This window comes from Neodiprion virginianus, chromosome 6, assembly GCF_021901495.1.
Source record: "Neodiprion virginianus isolate iyNeoVirg1 chromosome 6, iyNeoVirg1.1, whole genome shotgun sequence".
In the NCBI taxonomy this organism is placed as follows: domain Eukaryota; kingdom Metazoa; phylum Arthropoda; class Insecta; order Hymenoptera; family Diprionidae; genus Neodiprion; species Neodiprion virginianus.
The window spans coordinates 19,624,131-19,647,243 of record NC_060882.1 but is presented as its reverse complement, the minus strand read 5'-3'; the positions used below and the strand labels follow the sequence as shown (position 1 = coordinate 19,647,243).

General features: G+C 39.0%; 5 protein-coding genes across 11 annotated transcripts; 2 read left to right on the top strand and 3 right to left on the bottom strand.

Moving 5' to 3' along the window:
* The first annotated feature begins 29 nt into the window (after nt 1-29).
* Nucleotides 30-736, top strand: LOC124308186 (39S ribosomal protein L34, mitochondrial). Its single transcript, XM_046770643.1, has 2 exons — nt 30-220; nt 366-736. Exons 1-2 carry the CDS (start codon nt 180-182, stop codon nt 634-636), a joined length of 312 nt encoding a protein of 103 aa, XP_046626599.1. The 5' UTR covers nt 30-179; the 3' UTR covers nt 637-736.
* Nucleotides 720-2,782, bottom strand: LOC124308183 (mitochondrial mRNA pseudouridine synthase RPUSD3-like). Its single transcript, XM_046770633.1, has 4 exons — nt 2,388-2,782; nt 2,082-2,271; nt 1,755-1,953; nt 720-1,621 (listed from the first exon to the last, which is right to left on the bottom strand). The coding sequence occupies exons 1-4, from the start codon at nt 2,647-2,649 to the stop codon at nt 1,103-1,105; spliced, it is 1,170 nt and encodes a 389-aa protein (XP_046626589.1). The 5' UTR covers nt 2,650-2,782; the 3' UTR covers nt 720-1,102.
* Nucleotides 2,783-2,890: 108 nt separating this feature from the next.
* Nucleotides 2,891-6,560, top strand: LOC124308180 (uncharacterized). The gene is made up of 12 exons (XM_046770630.1): nt 2,891-3,084; nt 3,177-3,476; nt 3,565-3,666; nt 3,757-3,890; nt 4,036-4,126; nt 4,205-4,327; nt 4,535-4,733; nt 4,874-5,009; nt 5,095-5,318; nt 5,500-5,765; nt 5,856-6,029; nt 6,118-6,560. The coding sequence occupies exons 2-12, from the start codon at nt 3,233-3,235 to the stop codon at nt 6,558-6,560; spliced, it is 2,136 nt and encodes a 711-aa protein (XP_046626586.1). The 5' UTR covers nt 2,891-3,084; nt 3,177-3,232.
* An 18-nt stretch (nt 6,561-6,578) lies between these two features.
* LOC124308182 (mitochondrial import inner membrane translocase subunit TIM50-C-like) lies at nt 6,579-9,729 on the bottom strand. Its single transcript, XM_046770632.1, has 8 exons — nt 9,455-9,729; nt 8,573-8,925; nt 8,374-8,493; nt 8,041-8,148; nt 7,830-7,961; nt 7,516-7,639; nt 7,279-7,382; nt 6,579-7,163 (listed from the first exon to the last, which is right to left on the bottom strand). The coding sequence occupies exons 1-8, from the start codon at nt 9,594-9,596 to the stop codon at nt 7,071-7,073; spliced, it is 1,176 nt and encodes a 391-aa protein (XP_046626588.1). The 5' UTR covers nt 9,597-9,729; the 3' UTR covers nt 6,579-7,070.
* Nucleotides 9,730-10,179: 450 nt separating this feature from the next.
* On the bottom strand, nt 10,180-16,018 carry LOC124308179 (uncharacterized). 7 transcript variants are annotated; one of them, XM_046770627.1, is made up of 7 exons: nt 15,934-16,018; nt 14,093-14,322; nt 13,650-13,874; nt 13,059-13,233; nt 11,793-12,952; nt 11,115-11,671; nt 10,180-11,035 (listed from the first exon to the last, which is right to left on the bottom strand). In XM_046770627.1, the coding sequence occupies exons 2-7, from the start codon at nt 14,258-14,260 to the stop codon at nt 10,732-10,734; spliced, it is 2,589 nt and encodes an 862-aa protein (XP_046626583.1). In that variant the 5' UTR covers nt 14,261-14,322; nt 15,934-16,018; the 3' UTR covers nt 10,180-10,731. The 7 variants fall into 7 exon arrangements, with proteins under 7 accessions (XP_046626583.1, XP_046626579.1, XP_046626578.1 ...); XM_046770623.1 differs by lacking the exon at nt 15,934-16,018 and adding an exon at nt 14,966-15,198; XM_046770622.1 differs by lacking the exon at nt 15,934-16,018 and adding an exon at nt 14,886-15,197.
* Nucleotides 16,019-23,113: the final 7,095 nt, after the last annotated feature.

The window sequence follows — 23,113 nt, the reverse complement described above, 5'->3', positions numbered from 1 at the left end:
TTGCGTCGAGCGTCTTTTTGGCGCTGACGGCATGGCGCTGCCGTGTCAAGTTTTCGTCGCCTTAATTTGACGCCCGTGATAATCCAGCCTAAAGAAACCTTACCGCAAGCCAGCTGATACAGCTTGAAAATTAAGTAACATTTCGATTCTGTTTCAGTGTTGTGTGATAGCCGTAACAAATGTTCGGAACATTGGTATCAACGCTCTTCAATGCCACCAGGTGAGCAGTGTGGGTTTATGTTACTCTTTGTGAAACTAAAAAAAACCTATTTTTTTTAGGTTAGTAAATAACTGCACTTATAGCGTAGAATCACGATGTAAGATATTACATAGTGTGTATTAACAGCATATCTTATACATCTCAGGCAAATTGCTCCTTCATTCATTGGAAAACAACTCCATTCGACATCTTTGAAAGGGATTACAAACGGATTATGTGTATCGAGTGTCAATGCTACGGCAGGAGGAACCTGGGCCTTAATTCCTGTTAGGAACAAGATCCGCTGGCACTTCCCAAAGGCTAGAGAAACTATTCGAATTGTAAGACATGGCTGGAATACAAGAATGTCTACACCAAATGGGCGGAGAATTTTAATGCGAAGGATACTTAAAGGGAGACATGTCCTTAGTCACTGAATAAAACAAACAATTGATTATTAGATGGTATCATAATTATCACTGTAAAAATTTAGTCCTTGCAATAAATAAATGTTCGACGCTTCACAGGTGTGACCAATTTTATGTATATTTTCTACCATTGATGTCTATTTACAATAAAGACTGCATATAATCGGCAAATTAAATTACCTGCATTTCGTGAATTTAATCACAATTAATTGTACCACGGGTATAATTCTGTATCAATTCTGAACACTGTCCTCATACGTATAAACTAACAGTAATAACTACAATACTCAATAAATTCGATGTATTAGTGCAGACGTCCTACTGGAAAATTTCTTATTACTTTGTAATAAAGATGCAAAGTTGTCTGCGAACGTACTTCTCAAGTTCAATACCATGAAATTGCAATTGCACTGTCAAAAAAAAATTTGAAAAACAGTCTAAAACATTGATACAACCCTATTTAACACATGGACTTTTATTGTGAGACAGCAACAGACATTTCATTATGAACTTCCTCATTTCCAGTTGGAATTTTGAATTGGAGCTGGTCACAAGTCCATTGAAAACTATGCGGCAATGGAGCCACAAGCTTCAGATCTTGCCCACGAGATGGAAATGACATTAATGTAATTTCTCTCAAGTGAATGTGCGCAGGTATTATGACTGCTTGCGACTGTTGCAAATTCAACTTTTTTAAGAGCTCTGGCTGTAGTATCGGTATTTGCCTTGACGCATCAACAAAAGGACTTATATGCATATACGATCCCATTAATTTTTTCACCCGAGAACCATGAATGTTATCGCCTAAAATGGGGCTGACCAAAACAGTCGAAGCAAACACCCTTATGGCGTGCCATTTTGTCGTAAAACATTGAATTTCCATTAGGGCAGACAAGTTCCCATCCGAAGTTGAAATTGTGCGATAACAAACATCAAACGTTTTCACTTCTCTTCTCTTCACTTCATTTTCTCCCCATTTGGTCACAATAATTGGCTGAAAATTAGAACAATGGATTCGGTATCAGTAGTGAATGGCTAATGGGATCACAGGTATCTGAACAATAAAATTGTCTTTAGTAATGATAACAAGATTAAAGCTTAATCAGATAATTTTATGAGATGTCTACCTGCTTGTAAGTTTTACACGGGCTCTCTTTCTTTCTTATGGCAAGATTTAATTCCCCACTATTACTTCTAGGTAGCTTAGTCGTGACAACCCAATAACTTCGTGCAAATGTTTTAGCACATTGGGCACGAGATAAAGCCTTCTTTATTGCATAAGCCTTTTTTTCATCGCTTGCTAGGATTGAAATGCCACTAATATATCTGGAAAGAACAGAAATTTTACTGCTTGGCAAAATCAATTACACATGGATTTTTTCAACAAGTATAAACTGTGATACTAGATCTTTGAGTTATCTTAGGGAAGTTAAGAAATTATTCTCTGCAACTACCTTTCAGGAGATTTGACAATACTAAGCGATGGATATCCAAGGTCTCGAGATATTTTCGGAAGAACATCTAACAACGTATAGTTGACAGAATTGGATATGCCAGCCACAGGCTTCCATTTTGTCCTTTCACTTGTTATTTCTCGCGAAAAGTTGGAAATGCCGTACGGTTTGTTAAGAACAACCACACCATCTAGCACCAAATAGAATAATAAAAATAATGTGGAATTCACATACTTACAGTATCTCGTGAGATTATATAAGTGAAATTTTTTTTTTTTTTATTATAACAAACACGGGAAACGTTACCTTTGTTGTAAATAACATTGTCAATCAAGTCTTGGGAAAAGTTTTCGATTGATTTCCAAGGGTGAATTTTTTTATACGGATGTAAGGGTTTCCTGTCTCGTTCGACCTTTTCTTGGTCATTCGTTTTTTGGGAACCTGCCTTTCGATTTTTTGATTGTTTATCTAGGTTAGGAGCCGTCACAAATGATAACCTATTCGTGTGATTCACTTCGTAAATTTTCAATAACGTACGCTGAACGAATTGTTGCAAAGTACCCTTCATCGTAAACTTTGGGTATGGTATCTATCAACAGTACTAAAACTCTCGCATCTTTATCCAATATTACCTTTAACAAAAATTACTCCAAAAATTGAAATGCACCTACTCAACAACACGGATTCGGCGAAACACGTGTGTGTCAGCCGGTCGTGTCCGTGTTTGTTTTTCGATGAAATTTCCGACGTTATAAACTATTCCAAAAACATCGCAAATTCCTGAAGCATGTTGACTGAGGATCTCAGTCAAAGCTGTATGTAAGACCACGCTATGATCCCACGTGCGTCCCGCGTCTTTATTCATTCGTACAGGCGTTGGTACAGAATATGAAATATACGAACAGGCGATGTTCTTTACCGAATTTACCGCATTAACGTGATAAAAATGTCTTCAACAACTTTAAAACCATCCACGAATATCTAAAATTATAAAGAAAAGCAGGTTAGTTTTCCAGTATTTTCACCTTTAGTTTCTGATTTTAAACACTCACACCACACTCCAGTTTTAACGTATTCTTTATAAATTTATTCTAGCAAAATTGTTGAAGGATTGTATTTACACTAGCTTATGGTATGTTTGAATCGTTATAATGTTTCCACAAAACGGTAAGACACCAACTTTGTTGAGCCGTGCAATAAATAACCTGCAAGGCAAATTGAAAAACAGCTTTCTCAATGGTCATCCACATCACTTAGTTCCTGGTTATAATTTAAGTAAAAATCCTGACGTTGAGAATTATGACGAGGATCATCTTATGAATATGTTTCAAGAGTTTCCCTACGATGCAAATTTACCAAAGCCTCTATTACCCCCGGCAAGACTGCCTCAGTGTGGTGAGTTCTTCTGCAGTTTAGTTTGTCGCCTTTACCCAAAAATTCCCTGAAAGTTGTCGTCTTCTTAACTTTAGAACAATTTTCCTAGTTCTTAGAAACAGTGATCCAGCGTTGCAGCTTCTTAAAATTAAATCTGAAATCAAGGACAATGTCAATCAAATAATCAAGTATCATGAAACACATAGAAAAGGTATGTTATTAGATTTTAATACTGAGAAAAACAGTGCAAATTAATTTTACCAAAATTTAAAAACATTCATTTAATCTCGATTTTTTTCAGATCTGAAAGTTTGCCACAAGACAAATCTAAAGTGGACAAAAATAGGAAAAGATACAGTAGAATCATCAGTGCCAAGATATGTCGCTAAGTTGGCTGAAATAATGGAGTGTGATCCAGATCCTGAATTTGAAGGGGTAAAAAATTGTCTAAAGAAACAGAAAATTTCTTTCATTAGATTTTACAATTTTTACACTAATAAATTTGTTTAGTACAGTTGAAATGAGTTTTTGGTTGAAGCTGGATTTACTTGTTGTTGAGAACATATATTAACTGTTGCAGGAATATAACTGGTATTATACAGGTGGATCTTTAGACAACTTGTGTGTCTTTGATAGAAATATATTGCTCTTTCCATATGCCAATGAATTAGGTATGGAAGTAATTAATATTTGATCGATAATTGTACCATTGTAAAGGTCCAAGGATTGAGTAAAAATTGCCATTGCAGTTGCTGCACCATTAATTGAGAAACCAAATTCATCGTGGAAGCCAAATTTAAGAATAGCAGGAAAATGTGACCTCAGAAGTACCTTGTATGAAGTAAAGCATGTCGTTACTGCAGGGCGTTGTTGTGAGTGATACGTTGATAATCTAATATTTCAAATAAAAAGCTATGTTTCGCATGGAAGTTCACGTAGATGTAATGTACACAACAATTTTGATCTGTAGAGTATCAATTGCCAAGCCAAACACGTTTTAAAGGAAAAATTCATAACAGAATTTATAATAAAGATTCTGTCTAATGAGTAACTTTTTCTTGGTAAAAATTGTATTTCAGGTAGGATTCTCGGCAGGCAAAAGTACTCTTGTAGCTTCTATTCCCTGAGGGATGATCAGGAAAAATTGGAACTGAATGAAATTCACCAGGAGCTATCAGAGTTGCCATACATCAGTGCGGACTTAAATCTGATTGAGTCTAATAAATATTGTGTAGTGAATAGTTCCCGATCTGTGGAATTCAAAGATTTGAGTAAAACGTAATTTCTTTTGTTTCTCATAAACAAAGCTGGTTCTGAACAATTGTCTCCTCAACTTATGAAATGATGATTGAGCAACAGCTTTTTAGTTTAATTTACCAATCATCAATGATAATAATTTTCCTTTATGTATTCAACAGGAAGTGTTTGAGCTGCACAACAATGCCGAAACATGGAACATTGCCAGATAATTGGATGAGTATAAAATTCAATAAATCAGATCCAAATTTGATAACATTTGTTGACAGGTGTTGTCTATATTATATTGATTTACGGGTAAGATTTACAAATGACCTTGCTGTCCTTTATCATATTTTCTTCGCTGTTCTCAAATATTACGTAAACTTCATGGTTTCGACAGATTCCGTTGGATGGGCCTACTTTGACTTTGTGTCCGAAGCATAACTTGGAAATATGTGAGATGATTTCTGTGAATTCTGCAAGCAAACAGAATTCGTTTCATCAATACTTGGGAACATATCACAGCTTGTTGTTGTGCGACAGTCGATTTGGAAATTCAAGTGTTGTACAGAAATGGACTCACCAGTTTAAAAGTCCTCCAGTTTTTTCTTCGATTATAGAAAGGTACGTATATTTGGTTACAAGATCACATACTAAAATATAAAACTATTACTCTACAAATATGCTTTACCCACCACACTTAAGCTATTATAAATTGGAAAACTATTTTGACATCCAACTTCCGGTGGTTAACATTATTTTTAAATAACTAATATGAATACGTAATGATATCATCTATTGACAGAAATGGTGAAGAGATTATCACTTTATCTAGCCAGTTGGCTGGGGAAAATTCAATAATTATTAACAATTGGACAAGCGACACAAAAATGCATTCATATGCTTTGCCATACATGCCGCCAAGTACGTCAGAAACTTTGAAAGCATGCCAAGACATAGGAAAATGTCTAGAACCGAACCTGAGAAACAGATTAGAACTTTGCAATGCTGGTACTGTGTTGAATCTAAATGATAGAAATGATGTGACTCTGTTCACTCAGAATTCAATAGGTACAATAAGTTTCGTGTAACCGCATACTAGTAACTTTTGTGAATTTAACAAAAGAAATTTAATAATTTTATATGGCTCAAATTATATAGGTGATATATTTTACCAGTGCATAACGCACGGGAAGATTTCAGGAAATGATTCAGACGTGAATACAAATTCTCTACTGGCATTAGAGGCTTGGGAAGAAGCATGTTTAGCACAGAGTAAAACTGTGAAGCCCTTAGTAATCTCAGAAAAAGCAAGTATGGAACATATATTCAATGGTGAGTTGGAAAAATGATTAAATCGAAATTTATTATTGCAAGCAAGATTGAATCAGTTACTTCAATTTCTAATGATATCTTTCACCAGAAATGAGGAATAAAAATCGTCGCTTGGAACAGAAGGAACCAAAAGTACGATGTCATGAACCGAAGTGGTTTCAGTCAGTGGAGGAATTAAATTCTTACGTTGACATTTTCGCCCCAGAACTTTTAGCAATGTGGGACATACGACAGGATTCTGCCCCCTTGACTGTAACTCCGCACCAAAAAGTGTTGAGTTGGTTGGAAAAGAAAACTCCCTCTCAAAGTACGACACAGTCACAAAATCTAACACAGTCCCAAGAAGATACATCGATAATAAACGAATCAAACGAAATTCTTTCTCAAGAATTGATTAGCGTATCTCAAAATGTACCACCCCAGTATACTCTTGATAACACTCAGAATGAGCAATCCTGTTATGATGTACCCAAATCAAAAAAATCTCGGAAAAAATTGGCTACAAAGAAAAACTACATTGCTGGTTTTTAATGAGTACCTATGTTCGAGTCGGAGAATCGGAATTTCTTTTTTTATTCTTAAAATCGAAGCATAAGTGATAGTCCATGGCGATGAAATATTAACATTGTTATTAATATTTTTAGAACTGTTAGTTTCAGTGATCCATATATCATAATTTGCATGGAGATAAAACAGTGAGAAATAATTAATAGGAAACTGGTAACTTCGAAGGCCTGAATTAATTCTGGTAAATGTTACAGCATAGGTTAAGTCAAAAAATAAATTTTTGAAATGGTTTACAATTACTGTATATTCTTATTTACAAAATATGTTGTATTAAGTAATACAACAGGTTAAATAAATTATTCAACTTATGATTGGATATCAATAAGTAACTGTGAGTTTTCATTCATTATAGCATTTTCAAACTGGTTTTCTGATCCAGAAAGTCACGGGCGATAATGAAATGTGATTTATGCGTACTCGTTCTGACAGTAAATGCAAAAAATATTGCACTTTTTCACCTTTTACGTTCAATCGTTAACGATTCCGTAAAAATGATGGTTTCCATTTTGACATCAGCACTTTATTGTCGTCCTTCAATGACTTGTGTTCATCCTCCTCCATTTGTAGCTAAAGAAAAGTAAATCGTTCGTTCAATCTATCGTAAATTTATTGCTGTAGACTGTGTTTTTAAATAATCATAAAAATCAATTTGATTATTTTTATATAAATAGTGACTACTTACCAAAAGTTTTCGTTGGTTCTCTCTGAAAGCTTCTAATGGATTGTCAAATTGTTTGTAGTAATTAAGAACATCCCTCACATCTTCTACATTTGTTGCTGATATCACTGTAAAAAGGTGAATTTTGCGTTACAGCATTTCAACTTTCTGATTTGCAGATAACTCATTTTCGTGTAAGCTATCTCGAAATATCGTTAAGTGATCTAGCATTCATTTAATAAATTTCTAATTTAAACATACTTTTGAGGAATGCAGCTAAGTCATACAAAGTCGTATCATCATCGTTCCCTTTCCACCTTGGAAGCTTCAGTATATTTTCAGGATTGAGTTTCACACTTTCGCTATTCCAATCGACTACGATTACCTAAGAAAATCAAAGCATGTAAATCATAGTTAATAATTAAACGATACAAGATGAAGAAACATAACAGGTAATTGGAATATGCCTCTTTATAGCAACTATTTATTTACTATTATTATTCTAGTTTGGAATCAATTCTTATCCCTGCCAAGTGTTTTTTTTTTCAATGCTTTACACATTGTATTGAACTCACTTTACTGAGATCCCTGTTAAGTGCAGCCAAATCCTTGACGTGGTGCCCATCCACAAAACGCGTTGCATCTCTCACCAGTCTGTACATAATATATCCTTGCGGGTCTAAAGCATCCAAGATGGGGAAAACAGTCTGAAATTTGATGAAATTTTGCATAGGTAAAGAAATATTTCAGAAAGTAAACGCACAGTATGCTGTATAAAATACTCACCATTCCTTGTTCGGCTGTGTAAATCACAATTTCAAATTGAGGTGGTGCAACAGCCTCCAAAAACTGATCGACTCCTGGACGTTTCTTAAATCTCCAACCAGTTTGGTACTGTTAGAAAATAATGACCAGTTTGTTAGAGTGAAAGTTGTATGAATTATCATCTCATGATAAGTAGTGGTTGTAATTGTTGAATTGGAGTATATTCAACGACAAATTAAATGAAACTATATTGTATTTCATGATTCGACTTTTGCATGGTCTACATAGTAGTCACAGAATGTAATTCAGAACTTTATTTACATTGTCATAGTGAATAACGCAGTAAATGCTTACCGTCCAATCAGGGTGAACCAATACATCTGTCAATTCAAGAATCAAGGTATATGGAGGTTGCATATAAGGATATTTCAATGGATCTGGTAGTAACTTCTCTCTACTTGGTTCTTGAACAAGCTGTATGAACAGATTTGATGTTGTTGATTGATTAGAACAGGGGTATTGAATTTAACAAAAAAAAGCCTTGATATCATACTTTTTTGTAGTAGTTTAGTTCCCTACGTAGTCTCTTGTACAACTGTTCGAAGTAAGGTAAATTACTGAATTCATCTTCGATAATGTTTCCTTGTTCGTCAACATTGGGTCTAGCTAATTCATAAATTAAGAAAGAGCCCATCACACCCATCGATACTCCAAAGAATGCAAAGCTATACTTCATCATTTTCCACGAATGTTCTCGCTGCTTTTTATCTTCGGCTTCTTGTTTTTTCTGATCCGCATCTTGACTCGACTCTTCATTTTGACCACCTGTTGCACTCACGGGTTTCAAATTTTGATCAACTGTCGATTGTATGTTTGTAAGACTCCCAGCTATCCCAGGACGGTTTGCTAATGAAACACGAATAAAATAAACCCACTAATGTAACACACTTTGAATACAAGCAAGCTTTTACCTTATCTTTAAATAACTTTAAGAAATTAATTCAATGCTGTGATATTTCTTGATAAACTTTGAAAAAAAAAAAAGTTCACATATTTTGTTTTGCAAGGAAAACATTTAACGTTTGTTTACTGATTGTATTGTACGATTAAAGTTAGCCTCCCTCTCAAGCGGTTCAGAATAAGATGACACTCAGCTGTAAAAAACACTCATTGTATTTGAATTACATTTTTTTGAGTGACGAAAACATATCCAAAGGCTTAATTCCTCACGTGCTAATTTGCAGAGCTTATTTTTGACAGAGTATACGGAAAATAATTGTGATATTAAAATTAGCTTTAATGCAGAGTTGTAGTAATGCAGATTCGCCGATACGAGAACAGTAAATAGAGTTTTCAACGGTTTTTTCTACGGTATTAAATTCGTTTATCAAAGTCTCGCAAGGTTGAGGTTATGTCGTTAGCGCAATGTACTCACGATCGGTGCTGTAATAAAATTTTTGCGCTGACTGAACGACGGATAATTTTCTAATCGGTTGACGGAGCGTTGAATACGTTCCGCACCTGTTGCTATTGTATATTTTACAGAAAACTCGTAATCCTCGAGCCGCGAATGCCATCGCTTATCACGTACCACACTTTGATCGGTTGGATGGTTGAAATATTTTGTGAAGAAATGCCGGGATTTTTCGGGTAAGCACAGTCTACTAACTTATCGGTAGATTCCCAAACTGCCGAAATATCGAAACACACGTGGAAAACCGATGTATTTGCAAATTTCGAAATCACCAGGATGAACACAATTTTGTTTTTCTGTTGGAAAAAAGATGAGTGTTTTCCAATTGGGAAGTAATGAAGCTTCCGAAAGTTTTGTCAGAAATTACAGGAATAATCGACTTTCCGAAGGCTCAGTGGCTACAATTTTCGGAGTTTGTAGAAGTTCGCAAAATTATGTAGCCCTTCTTTACTGAACATTAGATTTTCCAACCAAATTTCATTCAAGCTGATTTAGTGATTTCTCCTGAATTTAAAAGATCATTCACGTTGAAAAATTCCTTCCACTTAACGGCTTGGTGGAATGAATGACCAGAATATGTGTATTTCCATAATAACTTCTCGATACCATATGAATATTCTTTCGTGCAAGATGATTATTCAATAATAAATTTTTATTTCAAGTTATATTGTATAAATATAGATAATACCATCATCATATCTCTGTGTAGATGCCAAAAGGTAATGCTGAGCATTTTATAAGGTATATTGGCATTTCCATATTATTGAATTAGCGATCATTTAGTTGAGCACTTCTTTAAAAAAAGATTCGATATTAACGAATATTAGTTACTCCGACTAGTGTATCCAATATGCCTCAATTTTGAATGGACAATTGCAGAAATACAAATCAACTTTTTCGTTAAAATAATAATGATTCATTCAGGAATTTCAAAATGAAGGGTCTACCGAAAAACAGTCAAAATTTTTTAAACAATTTATAAATGCATCATTACTAATTTTATCGCACAATTCAACTGAGAAAATATTAACCACCAAGAGAGCTTCTGAAATTTTTTCTTTTCTCTGTATAGACGGTTTTTCTCTAAGTATTTGTTTCCTTACTTATTGTATAATAACAGCCATATGTTTGAACGCTTAGTAGAATAAAATATAGTATAGATTTTAAAGTACAAATTTTTGAACAAGAATTAAAGAATAGGTATTATATGCATTTTGTTTTTTCTTAGACTTCGTAACTCAATGGTGTTTCGTTTGCATTATATTTTTTCGATGAAGCATCTTGACCATCTTTTTTGCCGTGAAACCGGCACGGCCACCCCAATGCTTTCGATCTCTTGTCTCCTTTGGTTGGACCCAGTAATCGTAAGACTCTTCATCATCTATTCTTTCTTTGGAATTCGATCGACATTTGTCTGGTCCATAACATTTAGAACCTACTTTCGCAAAAACCTTTTCTCGAGCATCTTGACGCGAAGAAGCACGTTCGAAGAACCATTCAGAGCGATGATTACCATCGCGATGCATCTCCCGAGCATGAGATCTGTAAATTTCGAGTTTACACATTTATAGGAATACAAAATACTGGTCGATTTAGAGTAAGTTCTTGTAAATCATGTTACCTTTGTAGTTGCCAATCGCCTGATAACTGACCACTACTCTTTTGATTGGTGTTTTGCTTTTTTGAATCTTTTTGAATTTTCGTAGGCCTCATCTTCGGAGGCGGCAAAGTTTTTTCGTTATACATAACTTTTTTTAAATCTTCAGTATCATAATTGTTCTGTGTTTTTATCCACTTTTTACCGCGCTTCTTCTTGCGTTTTTTGTTATTATCTTTGTTTTCGTCATTAGATACCACTTTTTTCTTTGATTGAGTTGATGTAGTAGAATCATTGGAACATTTTTCACCCTTTCGACAGAGTTTGAGAGACCCGTTCAATGAAGGAATTTTTTCATTGCTTTGTAACAGCTTTTCTTTGTATACCTCTTCTGAAATTTCTTCGCATAATGGAGATTCTTGGAATCCTGGAGCCACATCATGTTGTACAACCGACTGGCGAATGTTAGCATTCCACTGCTCTTTCATGATCTTGACATTCTGTAGTACATTAATATCACTTTCACTTGGGGTGACATCGTGCTTTGTCTCGCGCAAGTTATCCTTTTCTTCGGCGCTCACCTTTGTATACAAAATTGAAAACAACATTCAGAAGGAGAGCAAATTACTTAACGAATCAATTCACACGATTTCCCAAGGTGTAAATTACAAATAAAATGCTCGCAAACCATCAATATCTTACCTCGCTTGGGAACTTGACACTATGTGGTTTTTCCTCATCCAATTTTCCCTGCTCAGATGGCACAGCATTGCTTGTTGATTTTAAAATGGTCGAATACAACGGTTTTTCTTTTGCATTTGGTACTTCAGGCTTGACCATTTTATCGCAAATAGATTCTAATTCAACCCAAAGGTTTTGACTCATAGGACAAGTTTCTGCTGGCACTAGTATTTCCATCACAGAATTTTTACAGCTTTGCGAATCTCTGCTTGATTTCATAATCTTGGTTCTCTTCTTACCCCGTTTTATGCCATTCTCTAACAGAATTCTCCCGGACTCTTGTTTAGTGTCTTTTCCTTCTAGGCGAACATTTGGTTTTTTTTTCCAAAAATCAATATTTTTATTGTAATTGTAAGTCAAATCTGGCATTGAACTGTCGCTAGAGTAATCTTTTGAAAAATCATTTTCAGTTCCAGAAGACGAGTTTTCGGATAAGCTTGCTATTGCTTTACCTGTAGTCTTCGGGTAAATTTTTCGATTCGATATTCGTTTTTCTTTTGTTTCTATAGAACGTGCATTTGGCTTTAAGGTAACGTTTAATACTCTGTCGCAGCTCTTTAGAAAAGAATTATTTTCTTCTAAGGATTGAGACACCTTTTCATCCAACGATCCAGACGTTTTCAACAAGCACAATCTCTTGTTCAACTTGTGCCTAACTTTGTTTAATTTATGATGAATTTTCATAGTCAATCCATGTATGGTATAAGTTAAATCGGTGAGCAGCGATTCGCAAACATCTCTTATCCTCGTTTCAGCATTTCTCAAAAACTCCATCTGCTTTGGCCTTTCTGTATTACCAAGTTCTTTCACAACAGTGTGTACAATATTTTTAAATTCAATCAAATCAGTAACAATGCTTTGTGTCTTGGATGCGTCTAAACTTATAAAGTCATTCTCTGGGTTGATATCATCAATAACAGAGCACAATGTGTTCAGTGATATTTGTAATTGTTCCAAGATCGTAGTATCTGGATCGAAGATGTAAGTGTCTGAAATTTTAAAATGTTTCTCACGTTGTTGGAAACGTTTTGTTCTTGATTTAGATCCCCGGACGGGTAGTTTTTCTTGTGCTCGTTTCACTTGCGGAATACTGGCTTTTATTTCGTCGAGAACGTTTTTAACTGTAAAAAAAAAAAATTACAAATAATGCTGTCAGTCACTTAAAAAAACTCTTGTAGTTTGTCACCCATGCATGAGTACAGTTATATTCTATCTGCTCTAGCTTACCTTCGTTTAATTCTTTTATTCGATTAATCAACATGTCACTTTCTGCCTTTATAGTATGAAAATCGATGGCACTCGTAATAGGACACTCGTCATCCATTCTAAGGATGCGGCCTGCACCAAGTCCAATGATAGCTGCCAATGAACAGGCAATTACAAAGTTCAAAATCGTTCCAACCTAAAAAAAACCAGTTTTGAAATATTTTGTTACATAGGCATGTAAATGTGAGGATCTGTGTTATATGAAATATATTGATGTAAAAGTATGTATTGTTCTTAATATGGCAATAATAGAGGTTTTGCAAATTTATGGATCAGTGGTGATAAAATTGTAAACAAGCAATTAGCAGCTTGGTAATTGGTTGCATAAATTTCTACGAGTATTTAGGGAAAGATTAATCCAGTTTTAGAATGGGATATCAGCACTTTTGCCTGAACTAAATTCCAATATTAAAATTGTTTCGGCGATAGATTATATTGAACTGCATCATAATATTTACTGCAGACATTGCTGTGAAAACAAAGATATTCTCTGACGAAATAATGTAAAATTCTCTGTTTTACTGTTTAATTAATTTTCAACATAGAAAATACCTGCGGACTTGATTTTTCTCCAGTCTTTTCAAATTTGTTAATCGAACTGCACAAATGGTTTCGGCAACCATTGATTTCTCCAAATTTCTTTGTTGCAATTAACTGATTACAATCGCAATCAGTTATTACCGATATACCATCAGAATCTTCAACTGGTTTGTCATCATCGCTTCTCGTTTCATTATCCACAGCATCGGTATCAGGTGACGAAAGCACTTCTATACTCTGTGTGAGAATAGTTTATTACTTGAAGTCAATTGAAACTTCATTACTGCAATTTAAATATTCCGAATCGAGTACTTTATAAAACGAAGTAAAAGCTACGACAACTTGCAATTCTCTCCTGAGAGCAATATATCACCCTAATAAGTACTGACATTATCGTAGCTGTGATTATTGTCAGTTCAGAATTACAAAGTCTTGATCTATACAATGAGTCTTACCCCAAAAGTATCCTGAGCGTCGCTGACAGACATGTCGTTATTACTGCCTTCGTCGGAATCATCTTTCTTTGAACAATTTCCACCAATTATTGTCCAACCGTCGTTGAAAAAATTTTCGATGCTTTCAGAGTTCCCAAAATCGTAATAAGTCTGTTCATTGTCAGCCATGATGAATTGTTCTCTTTATGAAGTCTGTGCCGATGTAGCGTAGAGTCGCTTCTTTATGCCATCTGTAATTGGATTATTAATATTAAAGAAGTTTTAAAACAGCGCAACCAATATTTAATTCTTCAACGTGGCATTAGAATTGTCAAATAATAACTATTGCAATGATTATTATCGTTTAAATACTCAATTTAATATGTGAATAATAAGCTAATTCTCAATAAATTACACTGCAGTAAGGTCGCATTGATTATTTCAACAGTTCAAACTGATCGAGGCAAAAGTGTACAATCGTTTCTACAATTGAGAAGTTTATCTGACATGAAAGTGAATAAAACTGTGAAATTGTGTGGCAGTATGACTGGATGGAATTGAAGTAATGAACAAAGAAGCTGAACGTAAATAGCACCGCAGATATATAACGACTGCATGGATGCAAAATACGCATAAGGCGTTATTCAGAAGTAAAATTTTATGAATAAGACTTCTGATACACGTAATTCCCTCCCGTTTCGCGTTCAATGACACTGAAACATTGCAGTCACCTATTGTAAATTGTAAATAATTACTGCCAGCTAGACGACACTTTGGTCGCATAAATGAATACGTCAAATCGTTCAAAGCTTACTAGTAGTTTTTTCGTAAGGTTTCTCGTTCTTGTTCTTGGTATTAATTTACTTGTCAATTTCAGCGAAAGTTTAACATTACTTCGTTGCTGCGAATGGCGTGGCGATGTGCAACTTTTCATCGTTGTATTATTTTGTTTTAGCGTTTCCCCCCTTTGTTTTCTTTATTTTCACTACCCGGGATTGGTGAATTCTATTTGTTTGGCAACAAATGGCACGGCCAGCTGATTGCTAGCGGACAACATTTGACGTGTCAAGGCCGCTCGATGCGCGTACTTTCATCCTTCCTTTGTCAGGCATGTTTATACGAATTAATACAGATATGTACCTATTTTCATTCGAGAGGCAGTTCACTGTCGGAGTGAATCGAATGAAAAGTCATTCATCGTGTATCATACGTATACCAGCGCCATACTTGTAGTACCGATTCGATAATGGATTCCCGCTTAATAGTAAAAAGGAGACCCATCTCTAATGGAGGAGCTTACAAAAAATTTGTCCTCGAAAATTTGTTCTATAGTAGTTTTAGATTTCATTAAGAGCAGCGCCGTTATCGCAATATTCTGAGGTGAGTTGGTAAGAATTGACTATATATATCACGGTCTTACATACAGGTCCGGAAACTAGTAGGGTAGGGAATGACTCAGATAATGAGGCAAAACCGTGGTTCTCGTCTTCGCCGTCTGCAGTGCTGCCCCCTCGGGGTGAGCCAATCATAAATCAGATCCGAACAGCTGATTTTTCGGAATCAACAATCCTGAATAACACTCAAAAATGAAGAAAGATGCGAATAAAAATGATTGAGATGTTTACTAGCATTCCATGGCGGGCGTGATAATTGTTTTATTTTATCACGGAATCCTCAAATGTTTAAGTCAATAAAATCCATAAACATCAAGCGAGGGCTCACAACTTTTGAGACAGTTTGAGATCTTGTGGAGATGATCCACCGTTTACACACTTTACACGAGTTATGAACTGTCAAAAACTTCGATGAGCAGGTTATCTTATCGGTATATATCTATATCTATCATACCTAGTCTATCATACCTATACTATCAGCCTAGTCTCCATTCTGTATCCGCTGTATCTCACTCCTAGGGAATTTTCCGTGCTATCAGCAGAGACCTACACATCTCTGCTGCCAGTTTTTGTAACATGGCTGCTGATGGTGGCTTTTGGCATGCTGTTTGTGCGTGGAGTTTCATCACTGGAAAAAAGAACCGTTCTTTTAAAAAACGGATAGTGGCATTGAGTACCTGTTTTCACCGTCGGATAGAGCTAGCGTCTAAATACAATTTTCCTTGGTGATTCCCCGCTTAGAGTCTAGACGCCTTGTAGCTGAGCTATTGAAGTATTCTTGTACAACCGGTGTGTAGATAAAAGCTATGTATGTATAGACATGAAAATTATAACCGAACGTATGTACTAGAATGAGTACGAAGAGGTGAATCACGAAATCAGGAATTCATCACACAATATTATTTTCATTGAATTGAAACACAAAATGATAATAATAATAACTTTTTTCTTATACATCAAAGGATCAAAAATTCACATCAATAGTGCGGTTTTATAATGCAGTCATACGCAATGCGTGCGGGAGGCGCTTCATGGTAACTGTTACAGCAACTTGTTAACCAACTTGACCAGATTTGACTTTAGTAAGGCAAACTATAGTAATGATAATAACTTCATGTCTAGTGTTGGGTGGATCTCAGTTCTCGACACCATGGAAATGTACGGTACAATTAAAGAATTTTTTTTCTGGCACGATATAATATGGAACAATAGCGAATTTTGCACTATGATATACAAAAAGAAACCTGTGTACGGTATTTGGAAGATCTCTCGGTCATAGGATGATTGTATCAACTTCAAATTTATTACAACTGAATGCATTACAATGTTCAAAACTTGTAGCTTATCATATATATCGAGGGTATAAAACTGATTCTGGAAGATACTAACGAAGCGTTCTGGTCCTATCCGAAGGATAAAAATTTAACATCGTCGAAATATATTTATTTAATAATTAAAACTCGTTTCAGGTAAAAAATAACAAATTTGATTAAAACAAGATTTGCAAGTATTTTTCCATACCGATGGCGGAATTCATCCATTTCTAATCGCTTGATTGTAGGGTTTCGTGAACTAAAAATCATGCAAGCAGTAATTAACGATTGTTTCACTTTTCCGACGAAGTAATCAGTAATTTGCAAGTATATTGAAGGAAAAATGTATAATCAATTTTCTACATTTATAACATGAGAAATGGTTCATTGATGGTTATGGAGCATCGAAAGAATGATTTGGGCCACCCGTGTAGGAAAGTTTAACACTACTTTGATTTCGAAACAGTTTTTTGATGTCAAATAAAGCTTGATTAGGATATGAGTCGAATTTGGACTATGTTAATTGTTTTCTCTTCGAACTAGTAAATCCACAGGGATTGATACATGAAATTGGATTGAGATGCGAGCTTGAGATTTCAGCTTCAATGGAAAAATATTACTGAGAAAAATTTTAGTCGATAGGAGCAACAAACTTCCGGAATGACTATCGATGGCCGACCTAATGTAGACATATCAGATGGGGGAATGTTCAGAGGAGGTCTGAGAGTAGTGGGGCGTCGCACACGGTAGTGAGTAGATACTTTTCAGCCATGTGTAAGTACGAAAAGACGTGACAGATAGAGGATCGAGATGAGAAGTATGAGGTGACGGCAAGAGATAAAAGTGACAGTCCGGGATCCTGCCGGACGTGAAAGATATAAATTTGGAAGGACTTACATCATTATTATACTCGTTTCCACGCCACTGCAAGCGGTAGAGTATTCGGCGCGCTTTTTTTACCGTGGTATCCCCAGTAGGCCTAATCCACGAATAAACAACTAAATTTAACACTACTGTTTTTAAAATTATTCTTATGAGAAATATTACTACAGTTTATCTGGGTCCGGCAAGTAACCAGTTTCGGCCACTTCTGCCCCAACACAGACTCTCCCCAGACGTCACGTTCCCGCGACTAGGACATTCAGTGATAGTCCAAACGTACGACCCGCCGCCACCAGGGTGTCGAGACACCGCAGTGCACCAGCTTCGTCTCACCTCCATAAATACTGCTTGAATCCGGTACCCTGGCCGGGCGTCGGAGCAGGTACGTATAAAGATGAGATATAGGCCTGGGATATGCCTACTGGCGTCACCATGCACAAGTACACGGTGAAACTTAGGGGTCGCCCAGAACGTCGTAACGTCTGGAACGACTCTACGGGTGTACGGCCTGCTTAGAGACGAAAGCGTGGGGCAGGTGCAGTTTTCAACTAGAGATTCTTGCCACCTACGAGATGATCGCAATTTTATTCCGAATAGAAGTCAGCAAGGTATAATACCTGTTTGAAAGGTTCAGTCTCCAATATCGAGGTGTGAGACGTAAAAGGTTCACGCTCTAATTGCGAGTTGCGATCTCAAAATGCGGGAGGTATTCTTCGCTTCTCTGTCAAGGGTGAGCCGATCAGAGGATTCCACTCCTCGGCTAAGGGGGACCTGACCGGGGTTCGCGCAATTTCCGAACTAAACTTGGCGTTTCAATGTATTCCTAAACTAACGACCACTACCCGTGAGATGTTCGCGCGACGGCTCCGAGGTGTGGATCTTGAAGGGTTCAGACTCCAATGTCGAGTTGCGATCTCAAAATGCGAGAGGTATTCTTCGCTTCTCTGTCAAGGGTGAGCCGATCAGAGGATTCCACTCCTCGGCTAAGGGGGACCTGACCAGGGTTCGCGCAATTTCCGAACTAAACTTGGCGTTTCAATGTATTCCTAAACTAACGACCACTACCCGTGAGATGTTCGCGCTACGGCTCCGAGGTGTGGATCTTGAAGGGTTCAGACTCCAATGTCGAGTTGCGATCTCAAAATGCGAGAGGTATTCTTCGCTTCTCTGTCAAGGGTGAGCCGATCAGAGGATTCCACTCCTCGGCTAAGGGGGACCTGACCGGGGTTCGCGCGATTTCCGAACTAAACTTGGCGTTTCAATGTATTCCTAAACTAACGACCACTACCCGTGAGATGTTCGCACGACGGCTCCGAGGTGTGGATCTTGAAGGGTTCAGACTCCAATGTCGAGTTGCGATCTCAAAATGGGAGAGGTATTCTTCGCTTCTCTGTCAAGGGTGAGCCGATCAGAGGATTCCACTCCTCGGCTAAGGGGGACCTGACCAGGGGTTCGCGCAATTTCCGAACTAAACTCGGCGTTTCAATTTATTTCTAAACTAACGACCACTACCCGTGAGATGTTCGCGCTACGGCTCCGAGGTGTGGATCTTGAAGGGTTCAGACTCCAATGTCGAGTTGCGATCTCAAAATGCGAGAGGTATTCTTCGCTTCTCTGTCAAGGGTGAGCCGATCAGAGGATTCCACTCCTCGGCTAAGGGGGACCTGACCGGGGTTCGCGCGATTTCCGAACTAAACTTGGCGTTTTAATGTATTCCTAAACTAACGACCACTACCCGTGAGATGTTCGCGCGACGGCTCCGAGGTGTGGATCTTGAAGGGTTCAGACTCCAATGTCGAGTTGCGATCTCAAAATGGGAGAGGTATTCTTCGCTTCTCTGTCAAGGGTGAGCCGATCAGAGGATTCCACTCCTCGGCTAAGGGGGACCTGACCAGGGGTTCGCGCAATTTCCGAACTAAACTTGGCGTTTCAATGTATTCCTAAACTAACGACCACTACCCGTGAGATGTTCGCGCTACGGCTCCGAGGTGTGGATCTTGAAGGGTTCAGACTCCAATGTCGAGTTGCGATCTCAAAATGGGAGAGGTATTCTTCGCTTCTCTGTCAAGGGTGAGCCGATCAGAGGATTCCACTCCTCGGCTAAGGGGGACCTGACCAGGGGTTCGCGCAATTTCCGAACTAAACTTGGCGTTTCAATGTATTTCTAAACTAACGACCACTACCCGTGAGATGTTCGCGCTACGACTCCGAGGTGTGGATCTTGAAGGGTTCAGACTCCAATGTCGAGTTGCGATCTCAAAATGGGAGAGGTATTCTTCGCTTCTCTGTCAAGGGTGAGCCGATCAGAGGATTCCACTCCTCGGCTAAGGGGGACCTGACCAGGGGTTCGCGCAATTTCCGAACTAAACTTGGCGTTTCAATGTATTTCTGAACTAACGACCACTACCCGTGAGATGTTCGCGCTACGACTCCGAGGTGTGGATCTTGAAGGGTTCAGACTCCAATGTCGAGTTGCGATCTCAAAATGCGAGAGGTATTCTTCGCTTCTCTGTCAAGGGTGAGCCGATCAGAGGATTCCACTCCTCGGCTAAGGGGGACCTGACCGGGGTTCGCGCAATTTCCGAACTAAACTTGGCGTTTCAATGTATTCCTAAACTAACGACCACTACCCGTGAGATGTTCGCGCGACGGCTCCGAGGTGTGGATCTTGAAGGGTTCAGACTCCAATGTCGAGTTGCGATCTCAAAATGGGAGAGGTATTCTTCGCTTCTCTGTCAAGGGTGAGCCGATCAGAGGATTCCACTCCTCGGCTAAGGGGGACCTGACCAGGGGTTCGCGCAATTTCCGAACTAAACTTGGCGTTTCAATGTATTTCTAAACTAACGACCACTACCCGTGAGATGTTCGCGCTACGGCTCCGAGGTGTGGATCTTGAAGGGTTCAGACTCCAATGTCGAGTTGCGATCTCAAAATGCGAGAGGTATTCTTCGCTTCTCTGTCAAGGGTGAGCCGATCAGAGGATTCCACTCCTCGGCTAAGGGGGACCTGACCAGGGGTTCGCGCAATTTCCGAACTAAACTTGGCGTTTTAATGTATTTCTAAACTAACGACCACTACCCGTGAGATGTTCGCGCTACGGCTCCGAGGTGTGGATCTTGAAGGGTTCAGACTCCAATGTCGAGTTGCGATCTCAAAATGGGAGAGGTATTCTTCGCTTCTCTGTCAAGGGTGAGCCGATCAGAGGATTCCACTCCTCGGCTAAGGGGGACCTGACCAGGGGTTCGCGCAATTTCCGAACTAAACTTGGCGTTTCAATGTATTTCTAAACTAACGACCACTACCCGTGAGATGTTCGCGCTACGACTCCGAGGTGTGGATCTTGAAGGGTTCAGACTCCAATGTCGAGTTGCGTTCTCAAAATGGGAGAGGTATTCTTCGCTTCTCTGTCAAGGGTGAGCCGATCAGAGGATTCCACTCCTCGGCTAAGGGGGACCTGACCAGGGGTTCGCGCAATTTCCGAACTAAACTTGGCGTTTCAATGTATTTCTGAACTAACGACCACTACCCGTGAGATGTTCGCGCTACGACTCCGAGGTGTGGATCTTGAAGGGTTCAGACTCCAATGTCGAGTTGCGATCTCAAAATGCGAGAGGTATTCTTCGCTTCTCTGTCAAGGGTGAGCCGATCAGAGGATTCCACTCCTCGGCTAAGGGGGACCTGACCGGGGTTCGCGCAATCTCCGAACTAAACTTGGCGTTTCAATGTATTCCTAAACTAACGACCACTACCCGTGAGATGTTCGCGCGACGGCTCCGAGGTGTGGATCTTGAAGGGTTCAGACTCCAATGTCGAGTTGCGATCTCAAAATGGGAGAGGTATTCTTCGCTTCTCTGTCAAGGGTGAGCCGATCAGAGGATTCCACTCCTCGGCTAAGGGGGACCTGACCAGGGGTTCGCGCAATTTCCGAACTAAACTTGGCGTTTCAATGTATTTCTAAACTAACGACCACTACCCGTGAGATGTTCGCGCTACGGCTCCGAGGTGTGGATCTTGAAGGGTTCAGACTCCAATGTCGAGTTGCGATCTCAAAATGCGAGAGGTATTCTTCGCTTCTCTGTCAAGGGTGAGCCGATCAGAGGATTCCACTCCTCGGCTAAGGGGGACCTGACCAGGGGTTCGCGCAATTTCCGAACTAAACTTGGCGTTTTAATGTATTTCTAAACTAACGACCACTACCCGTGAGATGTTCGCGCTACGGCTCCGAGGTGTGGATCTTGAAGGGTTCAGACTCCAATGTCGAGTTGCGATCTCAAAATGGGAGAGGTATTCTTCGCTTCTCTGTCAAGGGTGAGCCGATCAGAGGATTCCACTCCTCGGCTAAGGGGGACCTGACCAGGGGTTCGCGCAATTTCCGAACTAAACTTGGCGTTTCAATGTATTTCTAAACTAACGACCACTACCCGTGAGATGTTCGCGCTACGACTCCGAGGTGTGGATCTTGAAGGGTTCAGACTCCAATGTCGAGTTGCGTTCTCAAAATGGGAGAGGTATTCTTCGCTTCTCTGTCAAGGGTGAGCCGATCAGAGGATTCCACTCCTCGGCTAAGGGGGACCTGACCAGGGGTTCGCGCAATTTCCGAACTAAACTTGGCGTTTCAATGTATTTCTGAACTAACGACCACTACCCGTGAGATGTTCGCGCTACGACTCCGAGGTGTGGATCTTGAAGGGTTCAGACTCCAATGTCGAGTTGCGATCTCAAAATGCGAGAGGTATTCTTCGCTTCTCTGTCAAGGGTGAGCCGATCAGAGGATTCCACTCCTCGGCTAAGGGGGACCTGACCGGGGTTCGCGCAATCTCCGAACTAAACTTGGCGTTTCAATGTATTCCTAAACTAACGACCACTACCCGTGAGATGTTCGCGCGACGGCTCCGAGGTGTGGATCTTGAAGGGTTCAGACTCCAATGTCGAGTTGCGATCTCAAAATGGGAGAGGTATTCTTCGCTTCTCTGTCAAGGGTGAGCCGATCAGAGGATTCCACTCCTCGGCTAAGGGGGACCTGACCAGGGGTTCGCGCAATTTCCGAACTAAACTTGGCGTTTCAATGTATTTCTAAACTAACGACCACTACCCGTGAGATGTTCGCGCTACGGCTCCGAGGTGTGGATCTTGAAGGGTTCAGACTCCAATGTCGAGTTGCGATCTCAAAATGCGAGAGGTATTCTTCGCTTCTCTGTCAAGGGTGAGCCGATCAGAGGATTCCACTCCTCGGCTAAGGGGGACCTGACCAGGGGTTCGCGCAATTTCCGAACTAAACTTGGCGTTTCAATGTATTTCTAAACTAACGACCACTACCCGTGAGATGTTCGCGCTACGGCTCCGAGGTGTGGATCTTGAAGGGTTCAGACTCCAATGTCGAGTTGCGATCTCAAAATGCGAGAGGTATTCTTCGCTTCTCTGTCAAGGGTGAGCCGATCAGAGGATTCCACTCC